The 24,772-nt window shown below is 34.5% G+C and overlaps 1 protein-coding gene across 3 annotated transcripts in view; it reads left to right on the top strand.

The window, feature by feature from the left end:
• The window catches only part of CSMD1 (CUB and Sushi multiple domains 1), a 935,567-nt gene that overhangs the window by 659,832 nt on the left and 250,963 nt on the right, over positions 1-24,772 (top strand). For all 3 annotated transcript variants that reach the window (XM_072330835.1, XM_072330834.1, XM_072330833.1), the window contains 3 exons: positions 13,683-13,770; positions 19,272-19,396; positions 23,272-23,393. In XM_072330835.1, the coding sequence (XP_072186936.1) occupies positions 13,683-13,770; positions 19,272-19,396; positions 23,272-23,393 (335 nt within the window). The remainder of the gene's footprint in view (positions 1-13,682; positions 13,771-19,271; positions 19,397-23,271; positions 23,394-24,772) is intronic.

Here is a 24,772-nt window from a genome sequence, read left to right as displayed (position 1 = left end):
GGGACAAATCTGATGGTAAATATTGCTGGCAGAATACAATTCATCTTTTGTACAAAGTTAATAAGGACACAAAAGGCATAAAATATCTCTGATAAGTAACTATGTTTCAGTTTGGAAGAACTGAAATTGTAATAGGGATCTGTAATGTTGTAGCATGTTGTTTCATATGCCTCAGTTTAATTAGTGCCTGGCTGACATTTTTATTTACACATGTCAGCTAGCATAGCTTCACATCAAGTATTTTTGTTTATCAGTGTGGGCGCCACTGACCTAAAAAATCTTAATGCAGTAATGTAGTACGATTGCTACAATCACAACCTAAGTAGATCTTACCTGCTTCTTTTGTCAAAGCAATAGAATTGGCTTCTCACATCAGTAATCCACATTCAATTCATATTTCTATTTTAACAGCTGGAGGCTGTCATGGGTGAAATGAGACTTGTCAGCCTCAGAAAAAGTAGCAAGCATTCATCTCTAAACTGATCTCAAAGTGAAATTTTCATTTTTAAGGAACTTTGGGAGTGGCAACAAGATTATAGAATATCTGTTTTGAGTTATCTAGGGAAAAGTATAATGACTTTTGAGTACATTTTCATGCTGAGCTGGCTTCAAAAGGCTCATGCACAGTATTTGATCATTTCTTTCAATTAATTACTATGAGTTCCGTTTTATCAAGACATAAAGCTGAACTGTTCTGATATTTAGTGGAAAGGGGACACTGGTAAAATATATCTTGGTCTAGTTTAAAGGGAATAAAGGACGTTCTTACATCAGATTGGAATACTGTTGATGATCTAACACAGGTTCTCAAGAAGAGCTATTTAAAATTTATCAAAATTTACCTGAATTTCTGGTAGAATTACTGGCACCTTCATATTACAAACAAGAACAGAATATGCATAGGTAGCTCTGAAAGTAATGCCTTGTTTTTATTTCCATGGAAGCTCTAACAGATACAAAGAACACAGAAACGCTATTTGATAGACCAAATTTTCAGTTAGAAAACACTATTTTTCAGTACAACTATTAGATAATTTTTTTTCACTGACAATGGATAAGAACATGCGTGCCATGCAGATAAAAACCTGCACCAATTGAAATGACCCACTGTTGTTGTCACCTTTGCTGAAACATATCACCCACTTCCTCACTGTGCCTACATCTATTGTTTGGTCTCCATAAATGTTCAGCAAGCATCTATAACGATGAGTGAGTGGAACTTTTTCCCCATGGATGAATTTGATTCCATACTTTTGCTTCATGCACTCTTCCATGTTGGGTGCTGTTTTGTCAGACTGCCCCTTTGCCCCCACCTTTCATGGTAAGAAAATGTAACTGAATGTTGATGAAAAGTTTCAGCCTCTACTACCATACCATGAACATCCTCCTCATACATTATGAGCTAACATAATAAAATTGGAGACACTACTTTCAGAGCAACCCTCATGAGTTTATTCATAAAATCATGTATTTTACTTGTGATTAAAAAGAAACCTAAATTATCTTAACAATGTCTTCACTTCTGAATGCAAACAGCCTTGTCATTCACTTCAGTTGGGAAAAATGTTCTAATCAACAAAAACTCAGTTTTCTGTGATGATCTAGTCTTTCAAATGAGTAGTAGTATGGTGATTTTTAAAGGGTGAATTAATAGATAAAACCCCTCAGAGAAAGTTTTTGCTTTTCTCTTTTTGTAATGAGACCAAAACCATTCCTTATTCAAAGTTTGTCTCAGTTTAGTTACAGTTTGAGCAGCAGAATGTATTTGAGGAACCAGTATAAGCTCTTTGTACCTTTAGGAATTAACAAGTTTACATGGATAAGGTGCAGATTCTGTGGAAGTAGAAGGAATAAAAATTATGAATTACCAGTTTGGTATTTCACCTGAATAAACAGACCTACCAGAATGACTGAGGTTATATATTCAGGATAGAAGCGTGTATATGATGCATAGATGCCATTGAAAATTGTGATTACTTAGGAGTTTTCGTTTTTTGTTTTTAATATTTTTTATTATTTACTATTGTAATAGTGAGAAAAGTGGGAGGGAAAAGCCAAAACAGAAGATATTGCAGCTGACATCTGCCCTTCCAGTCATAATGAAGAGGGGAAAAGAGCCAAGCTGAAATAGCATTTTAAATGTTTGTGCCCTATGTTTCAATGATAAACAGTGTGATGTATTGTATACAGATGCACATCATTATGTACAAAAGAAAAACACTTACTTTGATGGGGTTTACTTCATTTCTCTAAAACCTGAAACTGAGAATGTACGGAATTAGAGAAAAAAGAAAGGAATACATATTTGAAGAAATGTTATGCTTTGAAATTGCTTGTTTTTCCATGATATGGTTTTTTTCTCCTTTGGAATACTATCCTAATTACAACACTTACAGACAATTTAGGTCACAAGTCATTATAGTCTTATGTCAAGTATACTCTGAGCTGTAAAACATCAGTACAAATTATGTACAGCTTCTATTCCAGTTCTTGCACTTCCACACAAATTCCGTCTTTTGAAGTAGTGTCATAAAATATCTACCCTACGTATTTATGTTATTTTAATGTCAATTTAGGTAATTTAGATGTCTAATAGATATTTTCAAGGCAAGTGAGGCAAACTAGCCTCGTTTTCCTTGAGTAGGAGCCTGGGGAGAGCCTACTGGAATGTAACTACTATTAAAAATACATGTAATAAGTCCTATCCCTGAGGTAAAGTATTTCACACTATGTTGACAGTAAGTGTTTCACTGTACTAAAGACTCACAATTCCTATGTTCATTCTGGAGCAGGCTATCAAAAAGGAAGCAGAAGTCATTGCTTTCTTTTAATACATGTAGGCAGATCAACGTAAGAAACAGTCTCTTCTGAACGGATGTCTTTTGCAGTGTGCTTATGAGTGTAAAAAGAGAAAAGTGCTGTCTGAATTTTACATGTTTACAGAAGTAAATGGTCATTATCTACTTTTGGATTTAGCAATATAAATGTTACATAAAACACAAAATTGTTTGGGGGCTTAAATGATCAAAACAACCATTGGAGAAATCATCAACAGTGGATGCATGTTAAATATTAAACTGGGAGTTCTTGGGAACTTCTTGTGTACCCACATACATCTTACTTGCAGATTTAATTTACAGGTATTTAACTTCAATAATAGGAAGTTTATTTGGGACATAATTTATTTTTTGGGAGCACTGTGCATCCCTTACAATCTTGCCAGTTAAATATGAGCACGTCAGTGCTGCATTTCAATCAAAAGCACTTCCAAACAGTGCAAATATATCTATTCAGTTGAAGAAGTAAACAGTTAAATCACACCTTCAAAATTACCAGCTTTGCTCTGTTAAATGTTATGACTTTGGAAAGCCATATTTATTAATAGATTCATTTTCTTCCTGTTTATGATTTTAATGTGGTTATTTTCCTGAAGCAGGTAAAGCTAAAGACTGATCTTGTACTGGATTTGCTCCATTTCATCCATAAACATAATCAGTAGAAAGACAAATGTTAATGATCCTGCCATTTAAGATACTCACTAGAATGCTCTCCTGTTGCCTCAATAGACATATTTGGCCACACATTACATACATTTTATTGTGATCATATGTATTAAAACTGTCATATACCAATTAACAGAATTTCTCTGATCTTTTATTTCTAGCTATAGGATTTTTTTTTTTTATTACTATTATTTATTTTATTATTTTATTTTTTTTTTTTTACTCAGATCTGAAAAGAAAAGCTTCTATCTATGAATGCTTAGCATTGTGACTTAAAACAAGTGCCTACCTCAGTATTTGGAACACTGTTTGATTATCTATGTCATTCTACACATCCATACTCATATTCTTCTTTAAATTCAGTAAGAGAAAAGTAACTGTATCACTGTACCTGTAGGCTTATCACCTGAGCGTTTTGGAAGAGAAGAGTTATTTGGAAGTGAAGGTTATTGGGAGTAGACAGCATGGGGTGGTCATGCTCAACCAACCAGGTAGCCTTCTGTGATGTACCTACCTACCAGCTGGGTAGATGGGTGGAAGTCAGCGGATGTAGTCTACCTTGATTTCAGCAAGGCATTTTGTCACTGTCTCTCACAACATCCTTATAATGAAGCTATGAAAGTGTGGAATAGATGAATGGACAGCAAGGTGGGCTGAGAACTATCTGACTGTCAGAACTCAGAGGGTTGGGACTGGTGGTGCAGAGTCCAGTTGGAGGCCTATATTTAGAAGTGTTCATCGGGGGTTGGTCCTGGGTCTGGTCTTATTCAACACCATTATCAGTGACCTTGGTGAGGGGATAGTGTCTACCCTCAGAAAGAACACTGAAGAGACAAAGCTGGGAGGAATGGCTGACGTACCTAAAGGCTGTGCTGTCATTTAGCAAGACCTGGACAGACTGGAAAGCTAGGTAGAAAAGAGCCAGATGAGGTTTAACAAGAACATGTGTAGAGTCTTGCCACCTGCAAAGGTATAACCACATGCACCAGTACAGGTTAGGGGATGAGCTGCTGGAGTGCAGCTCTTTGCAGAAGGACCCGGCAGTCTAATGGATGTCAGTTTGGCTATGGAGCCAGTGGTGTGCCCTTATGACCAAGACCACCAGTGGCATCCTGGGCTGCATTAAAAATAGCACAGCCATCAGGCTAAGGGAGGTGATCGTCCCCATCTACTCTGCCTTGGTAATACCTCACCTGGAGCACTGTATCCGGTTCTGGTCTCCCCAGTTCAGAAAAGACAGGGATCTCCTGGAGGGGGTCAAGTGGAGAGCCACAAAGATGATAAAGGACCTGGAGCACCTCTTTTCTAAGGAAAGGCTGAGTGACCTGGGTCTGTTAAGTCTTGAGTAAAAAGAGACTGAGAGGGGGTCTGATCAATGTCTATAAATATTTGTATGTACATGCATGTAAGAGATATTAAATGTATTGTGTTATTATTAGCATTACATACTAATGAAATAAAAATTAAGAATTTCTTAAACACCATCACCTTAAACCTAATTGATGTGAGAAATTATAGTTTATAGTCACTTTCAGGATTACTGATAAAATGGCAGCATTCAGTTAGATGCTGCATAGCTATTTTTGAGGTAAAGTAGGAAGACTGTCTTGTGAATCAAGAAAGTATGTTATAAGGTGGCAGTATATTTACAAGTAAATAGCTTTATGAGGTGACTTTATAACCTGACACTGGTGAAAAATTGAATTATTCCAAGTTTTAAGACGCTGAATTCAGAAAAGCAGACTGTGTGTATTTCTTTTGAAAAGAGTGCTTCTGTATATCCTGTAAAATTCTCTTTACTACTGACTCTCCATCAGCTTTGTCTTTTCAAATAAATTACCAATTTTCTTACATTTCTGAATGAAGTGGCACTGGAAAAACAACTCTAATCTTATATATGTATTTTAAGTATTACAGCAGCATGTGTGGTTTGCAGAGGAAAAGGGTATAATGGTAATTTCATTTTTACATCAAGTTTACACTGCTCCTTTATGTTATGTGGCCCACAAACTAAATGGTAGTATGTTTATTTTTGAAATACAAATATTTGTATACTTTGCCTATCAGATAGAATCCTGCCTTCTCATTATTACTGACATTTTATCTAGTGACTTCACGGAGGTTAGGATTTTCCATTTTCTTGTGTTTTTAGTGCTGTGTAACTAACTCTGATAAACTGAAGAATTGTTTCACTGACAAAGCCAAATACACATTTTTAAAATGGTGCAAGTATTTTATCACCTGCAGCAAGGCATACAAAATAATACTTTATTCTGAAGTATGATGTGAAAATAATTACAAAAGAGTTTGTAATATCTGTATGTGAAAGTCTTGAATGTTGTAAGACCTTGCTAGACTTGATGACTATAGGTAAGACTTGAGTATTTTTACTCTAAGTAAACCACAAATACAACACAGTATACTTGTAATGCAGTGATGTGGGAAAGGGTTCTGCTGGGTTTACTGTCTTAGCTTTGAGCAATGTGACTTAGATCGTTACTTAACCATCAGAATTACTGAAGGGACAATATTTTGAAATTGGTATCTTCTAAAATCATAAAAGATAAAAATGAGTATGGATGCACTCAGGCATGGATTACTTCAGTTAGCAAGCCTAAATAAGTGATAGATTTTGCAGTCTTATTACTCTTACTTTGGGTTTTGATGTGAATTCCTTAACTGAAAGCAAACAAAATATTAACTTGTACGTTAGATGTGGTATAATGTTATTGAGTCACTAGATAATTAAATTTTCATCTGGAAATTTCGACAATTTAGAGCTATTGGAGATTTATTGCACTTGAGTTAGCAGTATTTGCTGGCAATTGTAACTTGGACCATCAGTTGAAGGAAGCTGGATGCACACCATGCACCTAGTTGGCCTGTTTTTTGTGAGCGTGGTTGTTTGTTCCTTGGCTCTGATGAATTCAATGTGTGAGAATCTGGAGTATTCAACTAGCAATGGATCCTGTGTTTCAGAATAAATGAGCCAAACATTGTCTCAGTAACTGCTTGTACACTGTGAAAGATGTATGCCATTCCCCTGCCTCAACTTCCAAGACAGATATGGTGAACACACTTGGTTCTGAACTATAACTTTTCATAGAATCATAGATTGGTTTGGGTTGGAAGGGATCTCAAGAATCACAGAGCTCCAACTCCCCTGCCACAGGCAGGGCTGCCAACCTCCACATTTAACATTAGACCAGGCTGCCCAAAGCCCCATCCCTGGATGTGTGCAAGGCCAGGTTGGATGGGGCATCCACAACTCTCTGGGGAGCCTGTTCCAGCTCCTCAGCACTCTCATAGAAAAGAACATTCCCGATATCAAACCTAAATCTTCCCTCCTTCAACTTGAAATCATTTCCCATTGCCCAGCTATTATTTACCCCTTGTCTTTATCTTTCACCTTGTCCTGCTGTTACCTGTGACTCAGCAATTCTGCCATGACAATGTGAAAAACAAAATATATTTTTTGTTGTCTGTATATTTCATAGGTAAAATATGGTCTACTTACAAATTATTGCTAAAACTAAAATCATTTTGTCACTTCAAATAATATTTTAATTAGGCTAGAATACAGATATTTAATTATGCTAAAAAGGTAAATATTTGATTTTTCTCTCCACAGCTCCCAAATGTGGAATTTCTCAACTATGTGAAAATACATTTGTTTAGATTTTCTCATTTATCCAGGGGTAAATATAAAATAAAGCTTTTTTTTTTTTTTTTTTTTTTTTTTTTTTTTTTTTTTTCTTAATGAGTGAGGAGTCTCTTCATGATTTCAAGAAAAGCTGTACTAATAAGCACACAGACTGAGAGCTGTGCACCTGGCCAGCCTTAAGTTGCTTCATTAAACTGGATTAAATCCTGACTTCGTCTTCTGAAAAGGGAGTAGGATTCATTCAGTGGAGAATTAGTCAAATTCCATTGGAAAATCAAAACAGAACAAAATAAAGTAAGGTTTTAAGGTTTTTATTTACATATTTATGGACAAAACCACTACTGGATTTATGTAAGGGCAATTTATTGTCAGACCTTACGTTCACTCAAGAATAGTGGGCAAGTAGGACTTAACAACTGTCTTAGTTACAGGCCATATATGAATACAGGTAGCAGCTGGAGAGCAGAGTGCTGTGAATATATCAGTAAATTATCTAGATTCCTTATTTTAAGCATGTGTTGACAGCAGCAGTCTAGTGGAATTATGATATGTGTGTCTGAGGTGCTAGAGCTTATTCAAAACAACTAGAAGTATCAGCTTAATGTATGAAAATGATTTCTTTTTTCTAATTTCTACTCCGTGAATGCATATGTTTGATCTGACTTTTAAAACTAGAGGAATCGTTAAACTTTCCTGACAAATTCTTCAAACAAAAATACTCTTACAGGTGGAAACAATGCCAAACTGCAGTTTACAATGAAATCTAGTAGCTTTCTATGTGTTGAAGAATGGACAGAACAATACTTTTGAAGAAATAACAGTAGCATCTGAATGTGTTTTCGGGGCCCAGATTTGGATAGCTTTTTTTTCCCGGTAGAGATGTTATGCAGCTATGTCAGCCAGTGTCAACATAGTGTTCACAAGTATTGTAAATCATTGAATCAGAAAATCATAGAATTGTGTGGAGCTGGAAAGGCGCTCCCTTCAATGAATGGGGATGTATACATCTAGATCAGGTTGCTCAGAGCACTGTCATCAATTCATAGGTAAATTACAGAAGCAGTTTGAAGCGGCTTCTTGAAAGTAGTTAAACTGTTGAACTACAAATTTTTCAATCCCTGCCCTTCCTTGCTTGTCTTTTCCTTCTCTTTGGTCTTTCTGGGTTTTATTATTCTGCCAGTTCTTCATTAGAATTATTCTCATGCAAGTGCTGTTGTCTCCAGCAGATTGGTGTTTTTCTGTTTCTCCTAAAAGCTTTTACTTAAAAGCTTTACCTATGAGAACTGGCTTTAAGTATATTGCACCATCAGTTACTGCTCACAGTAGTTATTCTCTCTTCTAGAAGACTGGATGTATTTGTACTAAATATATAAAAATATATAGCTCCCTTCATATTTCTTTGTACATTTTTATTTTTTTTTTTTTTTCTTTTGTCATGGTATTTTGATTTCAGGTATTATTTTTACTCGAAACTGTACTCTCTACAACATATGTGTTTTTATTTAATTATAAAGTAGTATCTATTGATAAGCAAAGTTCTGATCTCTTTTATATAGCCATATAAGTTAGGGTACGTACTTAGTAATTTCCATGTATGTTTTCTGCAAAAGACATAAGAGGGGGAAAAAAAGAGTTAAATCCATTTTGTGTCCTCATTCAGTGAAGTGTTCGAGAGACAGAACAAGAACTTTGTTATGTATTTAAAATTATGTAGACCAAAATGAGTAAAATGAATTTTTATGATTTTTTCATGTAAAACTGTTTCCCCTTATATGACCGTGTCTTTTCTTGCAATAAAATAATAAATGAAATAGAGATTATTTGCTGCATGTATAAACATTGTTTATAAGTAAGTTTACTCATGACTTTTACTTGCTGCTCTATTATTTGCATTAAGACACTATATTGAAATAGCTAATGTCTATGTGCTGCTTATAAATGCAACACATTGGAAGTCTCCTAGTAAATTTATTTGAAAATAATAATAATAAAATCATTCATTCATTTCAATCTGCATAAATAACAAATTTGAAAGCTTGAAATTGTCCTCAAGAGAGGGATAATTGAAAATTTATAACATGCATAGCATAACTTATTGTGGAAACTTTCATTAAATTAATTCTCTCTGTGACTGTACTTGAAAAATGAAGTTTTGTATCCTAAGGTCTTCATGTTCACCTATTAATTCTAAATGTCTAGATAAAAACATTCAGCTTATTCAGCCTATCTATACAATTATAATCTTCTATACTTTTTCTCCATCTATTTTTATGCCAAGACATAAGTATATACATTAAGTATATACGTTTGTGTTTTCCAGCAGCCACATTTTTCAGTGTTATGTACAAATAATATCAAGGGAATTTGATAAAGAATGATTGAAATGTTTTGTGTTCACTTTTGAAGCAGAATTTTTAATGACCAATATTACATCTAGAATTGTTTAATTTGTTTAATCTATTCTTATTTTTTTTAGATTACTTATCAAGCTTTTCAAAAATTAAAATGGAAATAAATGTAAATCTACAGGGCTTGTGAATAATAAAGATGTGTCTCAATTAGTGCAGCTCTTATCTTGTTTCATTGACACAGAGTCATTGCACTTATGGGTGATTTCTTGGCTGGAAAGAGGCTGCTATTTACATGTCAGCTTTTATTTGCATCATAATAGGAAGATAAAGTACCCATTCTTTGTGAAGTCTTGTTCAGTTAACCGGCTTGTCAGTCTCTGCTAGAAAAACTGCCATTTCTTATTATATCTTTCCACAGTGCATTTTTTGGGGTCTTTTCTTTTCTCTAACCTCCAAGCACTATTTGACAAGGCCATCTTGTAGGTGATCCTGGTAATTTTTGGTTTAATTTGAAAAGTATTCAAAACAAACTATTGAAGGAATGCATGTACCTGAGTTTGTATGATCTGTTTTGTTTAAACACTGAATATTGCTATGGATTGCAAGTATCCCTAGAATCAAAGAATCATAGAATCACCAAGGTTGGAAAAGACCTAAAAATTCATCCTGTCCAACCGTTCACCTGTCACCAATAGCTCCCACTAAACCATGTCCCTCAATACAACATCCAGTCGTTCCTTGAACACCCCCAGGTGACCAAGGGCAGTGAACTTGGTGAGGGGTCTGGAGCACAAGTCTTATGGAATGTGACTGAGGGAACTGGAATTGTTTAGTCTGACCTCATTGCTCTCTACTGCAACCCAAAAGGAGGTTGTGGTGAGGTGAGGGTTGGCCTCTTCTCTTACATAACTAGCGGCAGGACTAGAAGGAATGACCTCAGGTTGTGATACTAGGAAAAATGTATTCTCTGAAAGAGTAGTCAGACACTGAAACAGGCTGTCCAGCGAAGTAGTGGAGGATGGAGGCTTTCAAGAAAAGGGTAGATGCAGCACTGAGGGACATGGTTCAGTGAGCGTGGCGCTGATGGGTTGATGGTTGGACTACATTATCTTGGAGGTCTTTTCCAACCCTAATGATTCTGTGATTCTACAAAAGATTGGGCATGTAACAGAATGAATTTGAAGGTTTTTAGTGAGAATTTCTGAGAAGGACTGCAGTGATGAAATATATTCTGGAACTGAGATAATCAAATGAAAGATGGTACTTTCTTCTACACGTCAGTAGCAGTGGATAATGGTCAAAAGATGTGGAAAAGGGGAAATCAGACAGGATTTGAAAAAAGGAAGAAAAAGGTCTCTAACACTGACTGGGATTTGCTTCAGCATCTTTTCATCTGCTTTAAGTTTGAATGATAAAAGTAAAAATACTGACAGATAAGGGTTCTAAGTATAATAACAACCCAATATATGCACTAAAGACCCTGGTGTTTCTGAACACCGCTAAACATTCTGAAATTAGTTAATGATTTCATTAATTTGTGAAAAATTATTTATTTATTTATTTATTTTCCCCCACATGGAAAGATAAAAGCAGACAGGCTTCTTTTACAGGGAATTTGATTTATTTTGTTATGACAGCATGTCATGCAACCACCATCTCTTATAAAAAATACTTGACAGTTCATTGAAGAAAGCAGAAGGTAAAAGTTAGGCCATGTTTAGTGAGGACAGCAGACATCTAGGAAGATGTGCTGAGTTCCAGGCATATGACACCTGCTCTCTTTCAAGAAGAATTTCTCTGTTCAAATGGTAGTGTGATAGTGATGTGTGAATGTATTGACAGGGAAAAGAGTAGCTGAGAGAAAAATTTCGCAAAGATGAATTTCCATCTGGGGAGATCAGAAACTGTGTGCTATGAATAAGGTTTCAGTCAATGCCCAAAGGAAAATACTTATGCAATTTGTATTGCATTACAATGCTTTTGTATTTAAAACATTATAGAAAATGCAGTGTTCTCAACCTTGTATTACAGCTGTTATAAGGCTCAAGTTTAGTGAAGTTGATATATTCCATAACTATCAAATGGCTTACTTTCATTTTTCGGTGATTTTGTACTCCAATTTGAACTGCACTTTCAATAACACAGCCACATTTCTGTGCTAAAAAGTTGTAAATACTTATATTGTTTTTGTTGTTGTTTGTTTATTTTCCTGTAAAATGGAAGAAGTGTGAAGTTTATTCATTTTAAAGTACATAAGTGTTCAAGTAGGCTGCTTATTTAGCAAGATTGTTTTTTGACTGTAACAGCATTTCAATACTGACACTTCCTGAGAAACTACAAAATTAAGTTCTCAGATTAAAATGCATGTTTACTAGCTAGGAGAAATTTGTTTTGACAACCCTATTAACACACACAAAAATCTATTAATCCAACTTGTATTAGGGAAACTACCAAGATTAGGCTCTCAGTCTGGAGTGCTTTCAAGATGACAAATTTATAAGGTTTTGTTTTGCTTTGTTTTCTTTTTCAGCTGAACTGTATTTTGTTTGTTTTTCATGCATTTTTTAAACCTATTTGTGAGGAAACATTTATTTATTTATCAGGTAAAATAAGTTTCTAATTTTGTCTGAAAATTCATTTTCTGATTATCACAATCTTTCATCACCTAGCATGAAGAAAGAATTCTGGGACCATATATGGTTCCATTACTTTTAAAACAATGCCAAAATAAAAAAAAACAACTGAATGTTAAAACATTAATTGTTGCAGTACCTCAAAGTAGAAGCTCAAATCAAGTGTTCTGGTAATTATAACAGCTTTGGCTGTAGTTATATTTTTAAAGAACGGCAATGCATCTTTCTTTTTTTATTTTAATTTCTTGTAAAACTTTGGATTTCATGTAAGTTAATGTTCCCTGATGCTGCTGAAGATTTTGTTATCATTTCATAGTACCTATCATGCTTGTGACTGTTCTTTCTGCTGTTGTGTTCAGTTTGAAAGTATGTTACTGTGTAGGAGAACCAGATGCATTTTATGTATGATCTCTCATTACCCTTCACCAGTAATCCATTCAGGTTTGTAGTTTTTTAATGAAACTAAAATATCCCCACTGTTTTGTTGTTGTTGGTTGGTTGGTTATGTTTTTGTTTTGTTTTTTTTTTAACTTTTACTTTGGAAGAACATTCTGCCCTGTCCTTAAACATTCTCAGCATCTTTAAAATGGAAATGCAGTTCTCAGATTTCTACTAGGTCTTTTCTTCTGTGGGAGAAACCCAAGGATAGGAGTGTGTATATAGCAATATATAAGCACACATATGCATATATATGTGTGCATGAACACATATGAAAGGATAAGTTTATTTTCAGGTCTTCTGTATTTTCAGTGTTGTGCTACTTTTTTACGCTATTAAGATTAATTACTTCTAACTCTGCGTACTCCTTAAATGCATTTTACAAATTAAGAAGATTTGTTGTTGATGTTGTTGTTGTTGTTTTAATTTTGAGCGTACTGTGTATCTAATATTAAATGAAATGTCTGACAACCTGGAAGGAGAAAGAACAGAGAACAGAGAATGGAAGAGGTTTTTTTGAGTACTGCAAATCCCAAAGGATGTTAAAGCTTATTTTCATGTGTGGATACTCAGCTGGGTATAAATGCATTGTTTTTTGGAATTTTCTGTACATTTTCTAAATAAATTCTATCATCTTCAAAATATTTGTCTGTTACAATTTGGACCTTAACTTTTGTATATTTCTAGTCTTTCTTAATTTTTTTGGACTACAATCACAGAGCGGTACGTTGCAAGTATTTCAGAAAATGACTTCAGAAATGTTGTTCTTCCTTTCTGAGAAATGCCATGGATGTTAGGGTGTCCATAAAAAGATGACTGACTACAGAAAATCAATCATTTATTATTCTCAGAAGTAGAATATGTTTATTGGTGTTTTTTTTCTTTTTTTTTTTTTTCTTTTTTTTTTTTTCATCATAACAAAATAAACAGTACACCCAATAAATCAATTCTGTGGGGCTTCTTTCAGTCAAAATTGATATTCTTCCAGGAAAGAAAATAGGAATATGCATGTGGCCATAGAAGTTAATATATGGGAAAAGTGAAGAGTCATCTTATAATCTACATGAATAATTTTTTTTTCTTAACTTTTCAGTGACACAGGGTGGGGATGCAGTTGCATCTGATACATGTCCTGATCCTGGAATTCCTGAAAATGGGAAAAGAGTGGGCTCTGACTTCAGGTAGGCACATGTAGTTTTATATATGACCTAGAGGAACGTATTCATAACTAGAGAATATACATCCACAGATATGCCTCGTTTCCCAATTTTTTAATGTATTGAGTCTTTGTCAGAATAGTTCCAGTCCATTGCAGGTCCTGATTGTTTTCACTCCTTATTTTATTTATTTTTATTTTTATTTTTTTTTCCTGTTAGGTGTTTTAAATAATACATTTCGGATCCTGATACCCTTTTCTATATATGAAAAGGCAGAACTCTCTGCACAGCATGAAATGTGTGGTGCAAGAATTGTTTGTTTTCCCACTGTTTAGAGATGTTGGAAGTCTTGATAAACACGGCAAATATTCACTTTTTTTTTTTTTTTTCCTTTTTGCTGTTACATTCATCTAAAACTAAAAAAGTTGAAAAGTTGAAGTCAAATGTACTACTGTTAGGGGAAGAGGATAGTTTCCTTTTCTGGAGGGGAAAAGACAAAAAGATCTTAACCCTCAAGCAAGGCAATTAAATTGCCAGTTCTTGCACAGATGTATAAATCACTCAGAAGGAATGGAAATGAAAATTTTATAGAGATTAGAAGGAATTTTGCAAAGGTTTTTGTAACTGCAGAAAACAAAGTCAATCAGAGATTGCTTTTCAAAGAAATAGCATAATGGGAAGGTGAAGAATAATTTTAAAATGTATTTCTGACTCCCCGTCTCCAGATTTTTCTCTGTTTACCATCAAATGAAACTGAGAGGTCATGAACAACTAGAATACTGGGAGAATCAGTTATATGCAGTCATAATTTCACTACCAATTTGACACTGGCTAAATGATTTTTAACAAAGAACAAACTGAAATAAGATTTTCAATAAAATAAACTGTCCAGAAAAATATTTACTATGTAAGTGTTCTGTATGTTATGATTCAGATTGGGATATATAGTTGCTGCAAAGTTAACTGTATGCTAAAAATATATATTATTCATTTCCTCTCCAAATGTCCGCTGTTTTATTAAGACACATGCACGTTTTTCCTTCATGTTAACTAATGCTTGTGTATTGAGGAGGGAAACATCAGTTGGTAGATGACTAGGTAAAAATGAGATACTAAAATACAAGTCTTTCTCAATATGTGTTGTGCATGTTTGTGCATATTCAGCTGAATGAAACTTGTACATATGCAGATATTTTGGAGAACATTTTGCTTTAGTATCTGTACTAGGTATGTATTACTTTATCTCCTCTGCTTCAGTGCTCTCCTCAGTATGTAAAGTGTACGTTTTCAATTGCAATGCAATTTACAGTTTTCCAGTTCTTCTGAAATCCTCTAAATAAGGTACTTAGTGGAGGGAATAGAAATCAGCTGTTATAAGTGGAGAGAAAAAAAAAAAAAAAAAAAAAAAAAAGATAAAGATGTAACCTGTAAGTGTTTAATGCAAAATTAATTTGCACTGGAGGTGAATTCCCACTCCATTAAATATAGATGCAAGAATGATTTCAGCAGGTCAGGAGGCTGAGGAAACCTGAGCACATGACACATCAGGTGGACCACAGAGCTGGTTTTGCTCACTCCCAGAGAATCTGAAAAATCTCACTGCTGTCTACAAGCTACTTTTAATGAGGGCATAAGGAAGAGAAAGCTGGATTCTTCTCAGAGAGCAAAGGCAATGGACACGAGCTGGGACATAGGAAACTTCTTCTAGATAAAGAAAATTTTAATTATATTTATGTGTATATATATGAAAATGCATGTTACTCAAAATATTTTCCAGTCTACTGAAGGACATGTTGTCAGTGGCACTGATGGAGATGCAGAGGGTTTATTTCCATGTCAGCCTGATACTCAACTGATGCAGTGATTACATGTTTTTTGAAAAGGGTTTCATTCTTTTTCAGGGGAAGTGATTTTTAGTGACTTCATAGAATCCAGTGGATATTTGGATTCATTTTGAGGAAGAAAAGTCCCTGAGGACTTTGCAAGATGAATAAGCGCATAATAAATGGAATTTTAAAAACTATAAATTCCCATTTTATTTTTGTGGAAGATCTGAAACTATTTGATGGAGCAAATTCTCACCTACAAAACAGTACTTTTCAACATAGTCACCACAGTGACTATATGCATTTTCGCTAGTAACAAACAAGAGCCTGCATGATATGCTTGTAAAAATCTGCAGCAGTGGAAGTTACCCAGTGTTTCACAGCTGCTATGGTAGTGGCAGTGCTGGGAAAATGTTGCCCACACAATCCATATTTCATTGGTCCAAACAGAGAGACAAGTCAGAAGGAGCCAAAACCAGAGTGTACAGTGGGTGTGGTAGAAAAGTCCAGCTAGGACTGGCAACGTACTCCATGATCTGACACCTGGTATTATAGTGTTGCAAGAAAAAGATTGTTGTCTTCTCTGGACTGACTCTAGCAGTTTGAGCCTTCAGCTTAGTCAGTGTTGCAAACATAGAATCATTAAGATTGGAAAAGACCTTCAAGAACATCTGTTTCAACCGTCCACCTACCACCATTACATCCAACTAAACCATGTGCCTGTATGCTAAATCTACTTTTTCCTTAAACACCTCCAATTATGGTAACTTCACCAAAGCCTCCTTCTGGGTAGTTAGTAGAGAGCAGTGAGGTCTCCCCTGAGCCTTTTCTCCTCCAGATGAAATAATCCCAGTACCCTCAATCGCTCTCCATAACACTTGGGCTCCAGACCCCTCACCACGTTGGTCGCCTTTGTCTGGACACACTACAGGGCCTCACTGTCTTTCTTGTAATGGATTCTTTCAAATCTTAACCCTTTTTAATCATAGGATCATACAATTACTCAAAGATCATCAAGTCCAACCACAGCCTAACTATAGTACCCTAACTCTATAGAAGAAAAAAAGTGAGCAAAGTGTTTCCTTCTAAAGAATAAAGCAAAACAAAATGCAGCGCCTGACAGATTTTCTCAGTAACTCGGGAGGTTAGGATGAGAACAAAAATTAAAAACATTTTTAACAATTTGAAATTATGTGAATTAAGAATTTTCATTGAAATTGCAGAACAGATGTTTTGAAATAGTATTTTAAAAGGTCCTTCTATTTTATTTTATTTTGTTAAAAAAAAACCATCAAACATAATCACAAGAGGCTCAGCAATTTAGGCATTATGTAGGGTATAAGGATTCTTACTGTAGACTGTATTATCCAGATGCAACCCATTCCGAGATGCTTATTAAATACAGCTAATAGTCTGAAAACAGAAGGTACTCTAGGGACTCAGTTTGCCTAAGATTCCTCTTTATGAACTGTTCTTTTAAATATCTAAAATTACGTGTCTCGATCTGGGTATCTGCATTTTATATGTTATATAATAATTTTAAAATAATATATACATTTTATTATTCGGGCCCTAAACTATTAGGATAATGTACAAAGTAGAATAAAAATCTTAATCTCGTGCTGTCATGAAATTGTTTTAAATGCATTTCATACATGGATGCAAGTTTACAGTATCTTTCATTCGTTACATGGATATAATCTGACTGTCCCAACCTCCATTCTGCAGTGTTTAGAATTTTCAGAATACCTTTCCAATACCAATTTAATTTTTTTTTTTTTTTTTCCACATTTCTGGAGGTTTCAGAAAAAGCATTTTAAGCATAAATCTGATTTCTCACAATAGATTCTTTAAAAAGGTTGTGTCTAAGCTGATATTAAAGCAGGTTTAACAAACAGCATCTTTACAGCTGGGTCCTGTGCAGAAATATCTGTCATTTTAGGAAAACCCATGGCTGCTCTTATATAACCTATCTAAATTTTAATTAGATTTTTTGAAATAACATTCAAAAGATTGTTCTTGTTAATGTCTATAGCTGGCATTCAAGTTTCTCTCCACCTTGACACTAACACTATGAAGCTTTTGAGTACTGTCTGTTTCTACTGTGCTCTTCAAATTGATGATTTGTCTCGATTTATTTTGTTATTTTTAAATACAGTTGAGTCAGCATGTTTTAGTTTGTGTCACTTAGCTTGTGCTCAAAAATTCCAAAAGATGATATCCACTATGTAAAAATATGATTATTTTCCTATTTCCAGACATCAGAGAAAATAAATATATACATGCTCTATAAATAGTAAAAGAAGTGGAGTCATTGTGTGTGTATGAAACTAGTAAAATTTTGATTCCCTATCTTTCTTATTATGCATGTGTATATCTTTATGCTTATTAATTTAAGGTATGTAGTTGGATTTTTTATTTATTTATTTATTTTCCTTTTTTTTCCCCCACCACATTTTAAGAATGTTTGCTTTTTTTTTCCCCACCAGTTTTAAGAATGTTCTGAAAGACAGCAGACTATGGCAAATGTAAAATTAAGTTTTAGAAAGCTTTTCTACTCAAAGGATTTAGTGCATTTCCCATACACTACTGAAGGAAAAAGTCAATATGCGCTCCACCCTTGATTTTTTTCCACATCTAATAGCTCATGCACCAAATATTAAGAAAATCGATTTTTAAAGTTTTCCTGGATTTGTAGCATCTCATTCAAATTTTAAAATATAAATAGAAAGGGGGATCCAATTAAAGTGCTGTAAACAAAGTATAGTAGCACTTCATAATAAGTCATAAAATTTGTCGAAGTGTCTTCCAGAATGCAGAACTCTTGCTCTTGAAGGGTGGAGACAGGTTGAATGCTAGTGAATGAGATTATATTGACTTCTTTCTACAATACAATGTTAGCTGCTGAACTTTCTGATTGCCGTCCTGCAATCCCCTGGTGTGTAGGACTCAATGACTTAGAAAGGCTAGAGTGAGAAATCTGTTTTATCAAGACACCTTGGTTCACAACATGAAATTAATAAATAAGAATTTTCAGGAGCAAGAAAGCTAGCAGCAGAATTGGTTGGGAACAAAGAATATCACAAATAATTGAAATGCTTTGAGGCAGAAAGAAATTAATGGAAGCAGAAATTTCAGTTCTCATTTGAAAAACTCTCTGACATGCAGCAACTGGAAATAAACTGTACATAAATGTTGGTCAGCATTCTTCAAAAAAAGTTCCAAAAAAGCTGCTGTATTTCAAATTCACAAGTGTAGTAGCAGTACTGCAAACAAAAAGTTAGCATTTTGCACAGTTTTTAGGAGGTAATGAAATAAACATTTATTTCTAGTACATGTTGACAAATTTAACTGCTTCAGATTTCAGAAAATGTCAAGTTGAAATTATTCATGGAGTAAATCTTACCTGAAAGAACACTGATTACATATTTTTGATGCTTACATTGAAGCATAAAAATTAATATCACAGTTGCATTATATTTCTGATACTGTTTATTAAAATAGTGGACAAAGCAAACACAGTACACTTTTTCTAAATAGTTTAGGATATCTTTTTATGTAGGTAATAATGATGAAGTAAAATTTCCCACCTTAATGTCTTTGTTTGGACCTAGAAAAGCTGTGATTGATTTATTTGTGTGTGTGTGTGATTTAAAGTATGTTGTAATTCTTTCCTTTTTTCTCCCATTTTTCTCCTAGGGTGGGTGCAAATGTGCAGTTTTCCTGTGAAGATAACTATGTGCTGCAAGGTTCTAAGAGCATCACTTGTCAAAGAGTAACAGATACCCTGGCTGCCTGGAGTGATCACAGGCCAATTTGCCGAGGTAGGAACTGTTCCTGGGAATTTTTCCTGAAGTTTGGAAGGGCAATTCAGCATTTCTGTATAGAAATGCAATGGAATGATGTGTGTAGAATTACACAATATATGCATTATTATATATTACCAAAATTAAATTTCTGTGTATTTTCTTTTTGTCATATAAAACATTTTAAATAGAACATTCAGTTTAATCAGCTAGGTTTAGGTTACGGTTTTCTAATAGAAGTCCTGAATATGAGAACAATCATTTTGTTTTCCTGTCGTTACCAGATACTAAAAAAGTCTGCATTCTTTTGTATTTTTTTTTCCTGACTTCCAAGTTTTTCTGACTTCCAAATTCTCTACATCCTCACCCTTTTGTTAGTGGGGGAGGCTTTTTGTTTGTTTTTCTAGCTGTGATTTTTATTTTTTTTATTTTTTTCCCTATTTTAATCTACTGGATTAAAACAGGAGAAAACGATGTAAATGCTGTCAAAATAATCCAGAAAAGTGGTAATTAGGAATAATAACAATTATTTTTGTTTGTATGTAACTTTTCCTACTTAGTAGAAACATTAAGTTGGATCACACATTTGGAATGTACACGTTAAGGAAAGGTCCTGTCCCTGGTAATTTGCTTCTTTTATGTTCTCAGTACCAGACAATTTAGAGATAAGTGGCACCATTAATTAAAAACAAACAAACAAACAAAAACAAAAAAAACATATAAAACGTTTGATTTGCTGCTATGAGGTAGTACTTCTTGCACTTCACAAAATCTTATGTTGAATTAAAGTTATCAGGCCAGCAAATGACAGAGCGACTGCAGAGGGAGGAGAGTTGCCCAGAACTTCATGTTCAAGAATGAAAAAGCTATATCAGTCACATTAATCTCATGTAATTGCAGGCAAGCAAGCAAACAAACTCATCAGCAACAACAGCAAAGCTTCCACCAGATAGGAATTTTGATAAGGCTCATTCCTTAGTCAGCCTTCAGATGGGGATTGCCTTATGATTATGCTACAAAAGATACAATAATCTCTGCAAATGTTTGATATGATGTATCTCAAAAAAAGATCTACTTCATCTGTCTGTAAACTATTTTTTTCATGCTATTTCTACAGTTTTGAAAGTTTGATTTAGAAAAATAATATGCCAGGTGCCTCTTGAGCTCAGTCTATCTGTAGCTTGGTTCATACATGCTTGTGCATTTCAATCTTATTCAGTTATATGTATATGAAAAATATATTCACTTAGTACTTTATTTCATGCTAATGTAGAATAATGCATCCATGCAATTCCACTGTTCATTCTTGTGTTTTGTTGTTTGTTTGTTTTTTTTTGTTTGTTTTGTTGTTTTTTTCTTTTGTTCCTGTTTGCTAATACACTGTAGAAATGAGCTGTAGTAATTTATGGATGGCAAAAGTAACACTCAGCAGAAAGTGTCTATTTGCTTTTGAATTACCTAGACGTTCTTACTTGCATTTGCTATTTGCAATTTGTTATCTGCAAATATCTCTATTATGTTTTATTCCCTCTAGTAAACTTCTAACCAAATTGAATAAATTAGTCCTATACCTCCTTTGAAAACTTAGTCTAGAAAACAAGATACTTTTCTCAAACATACAGCCAAACTGGGAGCTAAAATTTCACAGCTGCCCGCATGTCACATCATACTGTGTCTGTGAGTCACATCTATGTTTTCTAAACGCAGTAACTTTGCTTACCGCGAGTGATGTATAATTCTGGTTCAGGATTACAACATTGCACCTGGTACATGTTTGTGGATGGTGAGATGTGAAAGATAGTTTTATTTGCCGTCTGTTATTATTCCCAGTCTCCCTGATGACTTTCAAGATGTTTGTATTCCTGATGTTCATAACAAACATTTAATAATAAAATTCATCATAAAAAGAACTCTGCTGAATTTTGCAATTTATCGTCAACTCGGAGTGGAATAGCTGATAAACTAAATGGGACTATTGCGAGCCTCTCACTATACTCTCAGCCTAAAATATTTACCCTGGATTGCTGACTAAAAAAATTCACCACCCAGAAATCATAGGAACTCTCTTACCATTGACAAGTACCTCCATTATTTACACTACAAAGTAGCCATGCAAGGACTGTACAGCCAGAGCAGCTGCCATTGAACACAGATGATCTGTAATTCCTTGGTGGCCAAGGATGAGCAGAGGCTTCCAGGGGCAGCCATGCAGCCTAGCAGCCAGAGCCCATCTAACCAGCCCAGACAGGAGCAGAACAGGGAATACCAAGGCAGCTTAAGCACCAGCCCCAAACACCTTCTGAGGGCTGAGCCTAGGCAAGGTCTGGTAGAAGGCTTGTGGATCAGGAGTCAAGATCAGCAAAGTCTGTCAACAGAATGTGGGTCTGGGTGTGGCAGAACTGTAGACTGATGCATTTCAGGCATTGCTCAAACAGGAACATAATTGAATCCTATCCTGAATTCCCAGGCCCAAAGCAAGATACAGTAGTAGTCCCAGGAGAAGCTAATCATGGCAATTTAGGTTTGTTAATACCCTCAGGAACCAAATGGTGTTGATGTAAATTTTCCCATTTTCTTAAATTCCACACAGAGAGCTACTGGTAATTTATTCTTATATTCCGTAACTGATGCACAAGGTGCTCTACAATTTTTCTGTAATGTTTTGCAGCAACTCCATTTCCCGAGCAGACATGCAAATTAGTTTCTACTGTACTTTGTGCAGGATAAATTAAAATCAAATTGATCAATACTAATTGTACATTAGCTAGGATGCTATGGGTGAAGAACAGGTAGTGAGTACATGGTGGGATACTGTATGGTAACTGTTGAGTCACGGCCCAAACCACTGATTGAGCACCTGGGGAAAGGAACCGGTCAGCCTTGAGAGCACAGGTGAAGGCAATTCAGCTGCATAACCGGAAGCAGTAGAACCTGGCTGCACCTCTTTTAGACCTCATTTAAGGGCTGACTGCATTTTAAGGAATGGAATCTAAGTTACCTTAAAAGTTAGTATAGGTAAGTTCTGGAATTCAAGTATTTGGAGGTGTACAGCATCTAACAAAGTATTAGAAATTTTATGCTCTTGCATGTTACCAAAGTGCTGTAGTGCCAAAAAACAAGATAGTTGAATTCTGAACTGCTGTGGGTTACATAACTCTGTTTGATTTCAATGGGAATGTAAGCATTTTTTGAATACCTTGTGATATTTTTGCTTCTCAGAATATTTTAATGTTTTTAAAAAATCTATCCTTAACTCTGTTTGGGAAGTAACTTAATTCATAACATTTATTTTCAGAATTATTTTGATGAATATGACTGTGAGGAAATATGATGGTTTACATCATAGCTTATGAAAGGCTACTGGCTAAAACCATGTTATATTTCTTTCTAATTTTATTTCCTCTACTGTAAAGAGCTAAGACACTACAGAAGTTCAAGTTAGGGCAAAGATGTACTGTTATATAGATCCACAAACTGTCTAGGCTTTCTGCAACTGTGGTGAATTCACAAAGGAGAGAAAATACTGGCACTTTCATGTAAATACAATCTTGTACACAAAGACTCCTCCCAACCACTGAGAGAGGTTCAATGCTTGTTGTTTGGTTCACTCAAAATAGAATACTTGTATGTTAATTGAGGTTTATTTGCCTAAGCTGAGAATAAAAAAATGTAAAATCCTCTAATTTTGGTTGTTATTGTTTGTTTGTTTTTTTGTGTGGTTTTTTTTTTGTTTTTTTTTTTTTTTTTTGACAGAACTGAACGTCTTCCTGTATAGTATTTCAATTTGGTAATTCTTTTGCAGCAAGTTTTAATTAAAGATGACAATTTTATGAAGTTTAGTTTAAGTGAAGCAACTTGTCAAAAATAATCTTATTTGCTGTTTGTCATTTTAGCTAGAACGTGTGGTTCTAATTTGCGCGGACCAAGTGGAATTATTACATCACCAAATTATCCAGTTCAGTACGAAGACAATGCACACTGTGTGTGGGTCATTACAACAGTAGATCCAGAAAAGGTATGCGTTTTCTGTCTTAATTTAAACTGTAGAGTTTTGAATCTGTGTTAAAATTATTTCATGCATATTTGAAAGCAAATCTGCAAGCATATATGTGTGACTGTATGTATTCATTGACTTGGAAATAATCAGACTAGAAATATTAGTATATAAATTAGACTGTAGGAAAAAAAAAAAATCATTAACATTTGTGAAAATGTCCACTTGGAATAATTAGCCACAATGACCATTTCCAAATTATATATTCTGATATATACATACATATATATATATATATATATATACACACAATGAAATTCATAAGATCGCATTTAAAATCATCTATTTCTAAATGAATCAATTGGAGATTTTTCAAGTTGTTTATTGATACTTATTTGTCTTTCAGTCTAATTGTAAGGAGTAAACCTATATCTTATTACACTGTCAAGTGTTCTTAATCATTTTACTAATGTGCCTAATTTCTTTTTTCAAGCCACTGTTTTTCAAGTTTTAGAATGTAGGACATAAATAATTGTGCATAAAATAGTAGTAATATTTTAATTCAGTGTTGTAATTACAATAGAATATACAAAGATATGTATTATGAAAAACAGGTAAAAGTATAAAACTCACATGAGCCATTTCACTGCAGATGAGCTTCTCTTTAAAGAGGAAATTAGCAATAGAAGCAAACTCAACTATTGTATTTTATTTAGTGTGGAAATCAGATGTGACTGTGAATGAACTTTGTCTACAATTTAATGAATGACTTTAAAGTTGAAGTGTTAAGTCACTTGGCATTTTTCAGTATTGACAACTGTATGGGAAATTGGTAATCACTGCCTGAACCTCTTGATTAATCAGCTGAGGCAAGTGTTGGGTCAGCTGTGGGAGCACAGGTGAGAGTAATTTAGCTGTGCTCCCGGAAGGGGTGGAGCTTGACTCCACCTCCTCTAGACCTCATTTAAGGGCTGACCACCACTGAGGCAGCATCTCTTGGAGATTGCTCTCTGGTGGAGATTGCCTCAGCTTTTCCCAGTGAAGGCATCCATATTGGTAAGTCTTTCCTTGTAAATAACCTTTTGAATATCTGTTACCATCTTTGTATCATTCCACCTTACAATAACTATTTAAAATATGAAAAATATCTGACATACATCAGTTCCAATTTATTTTCAATATGATGTAGCCTCTTCTATTTTGTGAAATGCAGTGCATTGTGAGAGAAAATTTTGTTGTATGTTAAATGAAAATTTGTGAAATTAGTGCCAAGAAAGTTGAGTCTTAGTAGGTTAAAGATGTATTAATTCAGATCATTTTCATCAATGGCTTATTTTAATTTTTTTTCCTGTCTTTTTCAAGAATTCTAATTAGCATTTTTCATATTAATGATAAAGTGA

The sequence above is a fragment of the Excalfactoria chinensis genome, chromosome 3 (genome assembly GCF_039878825.1).
Source record: "Excalfactoria chinensis isolate bCotChi1 chromosome 3, bCotChi1.hap2, whole genome shotgun sequence".
NCBI classification, from domain to species: Eukaryota; Metazoa; Chordata; class Aves; order Galliformes; family Phasianidae; genus Excalfactoria; species Excalfactoria chinensis.
This window is presented reverse-complemented; position numbering and strand designations above follow the sequence as displayed.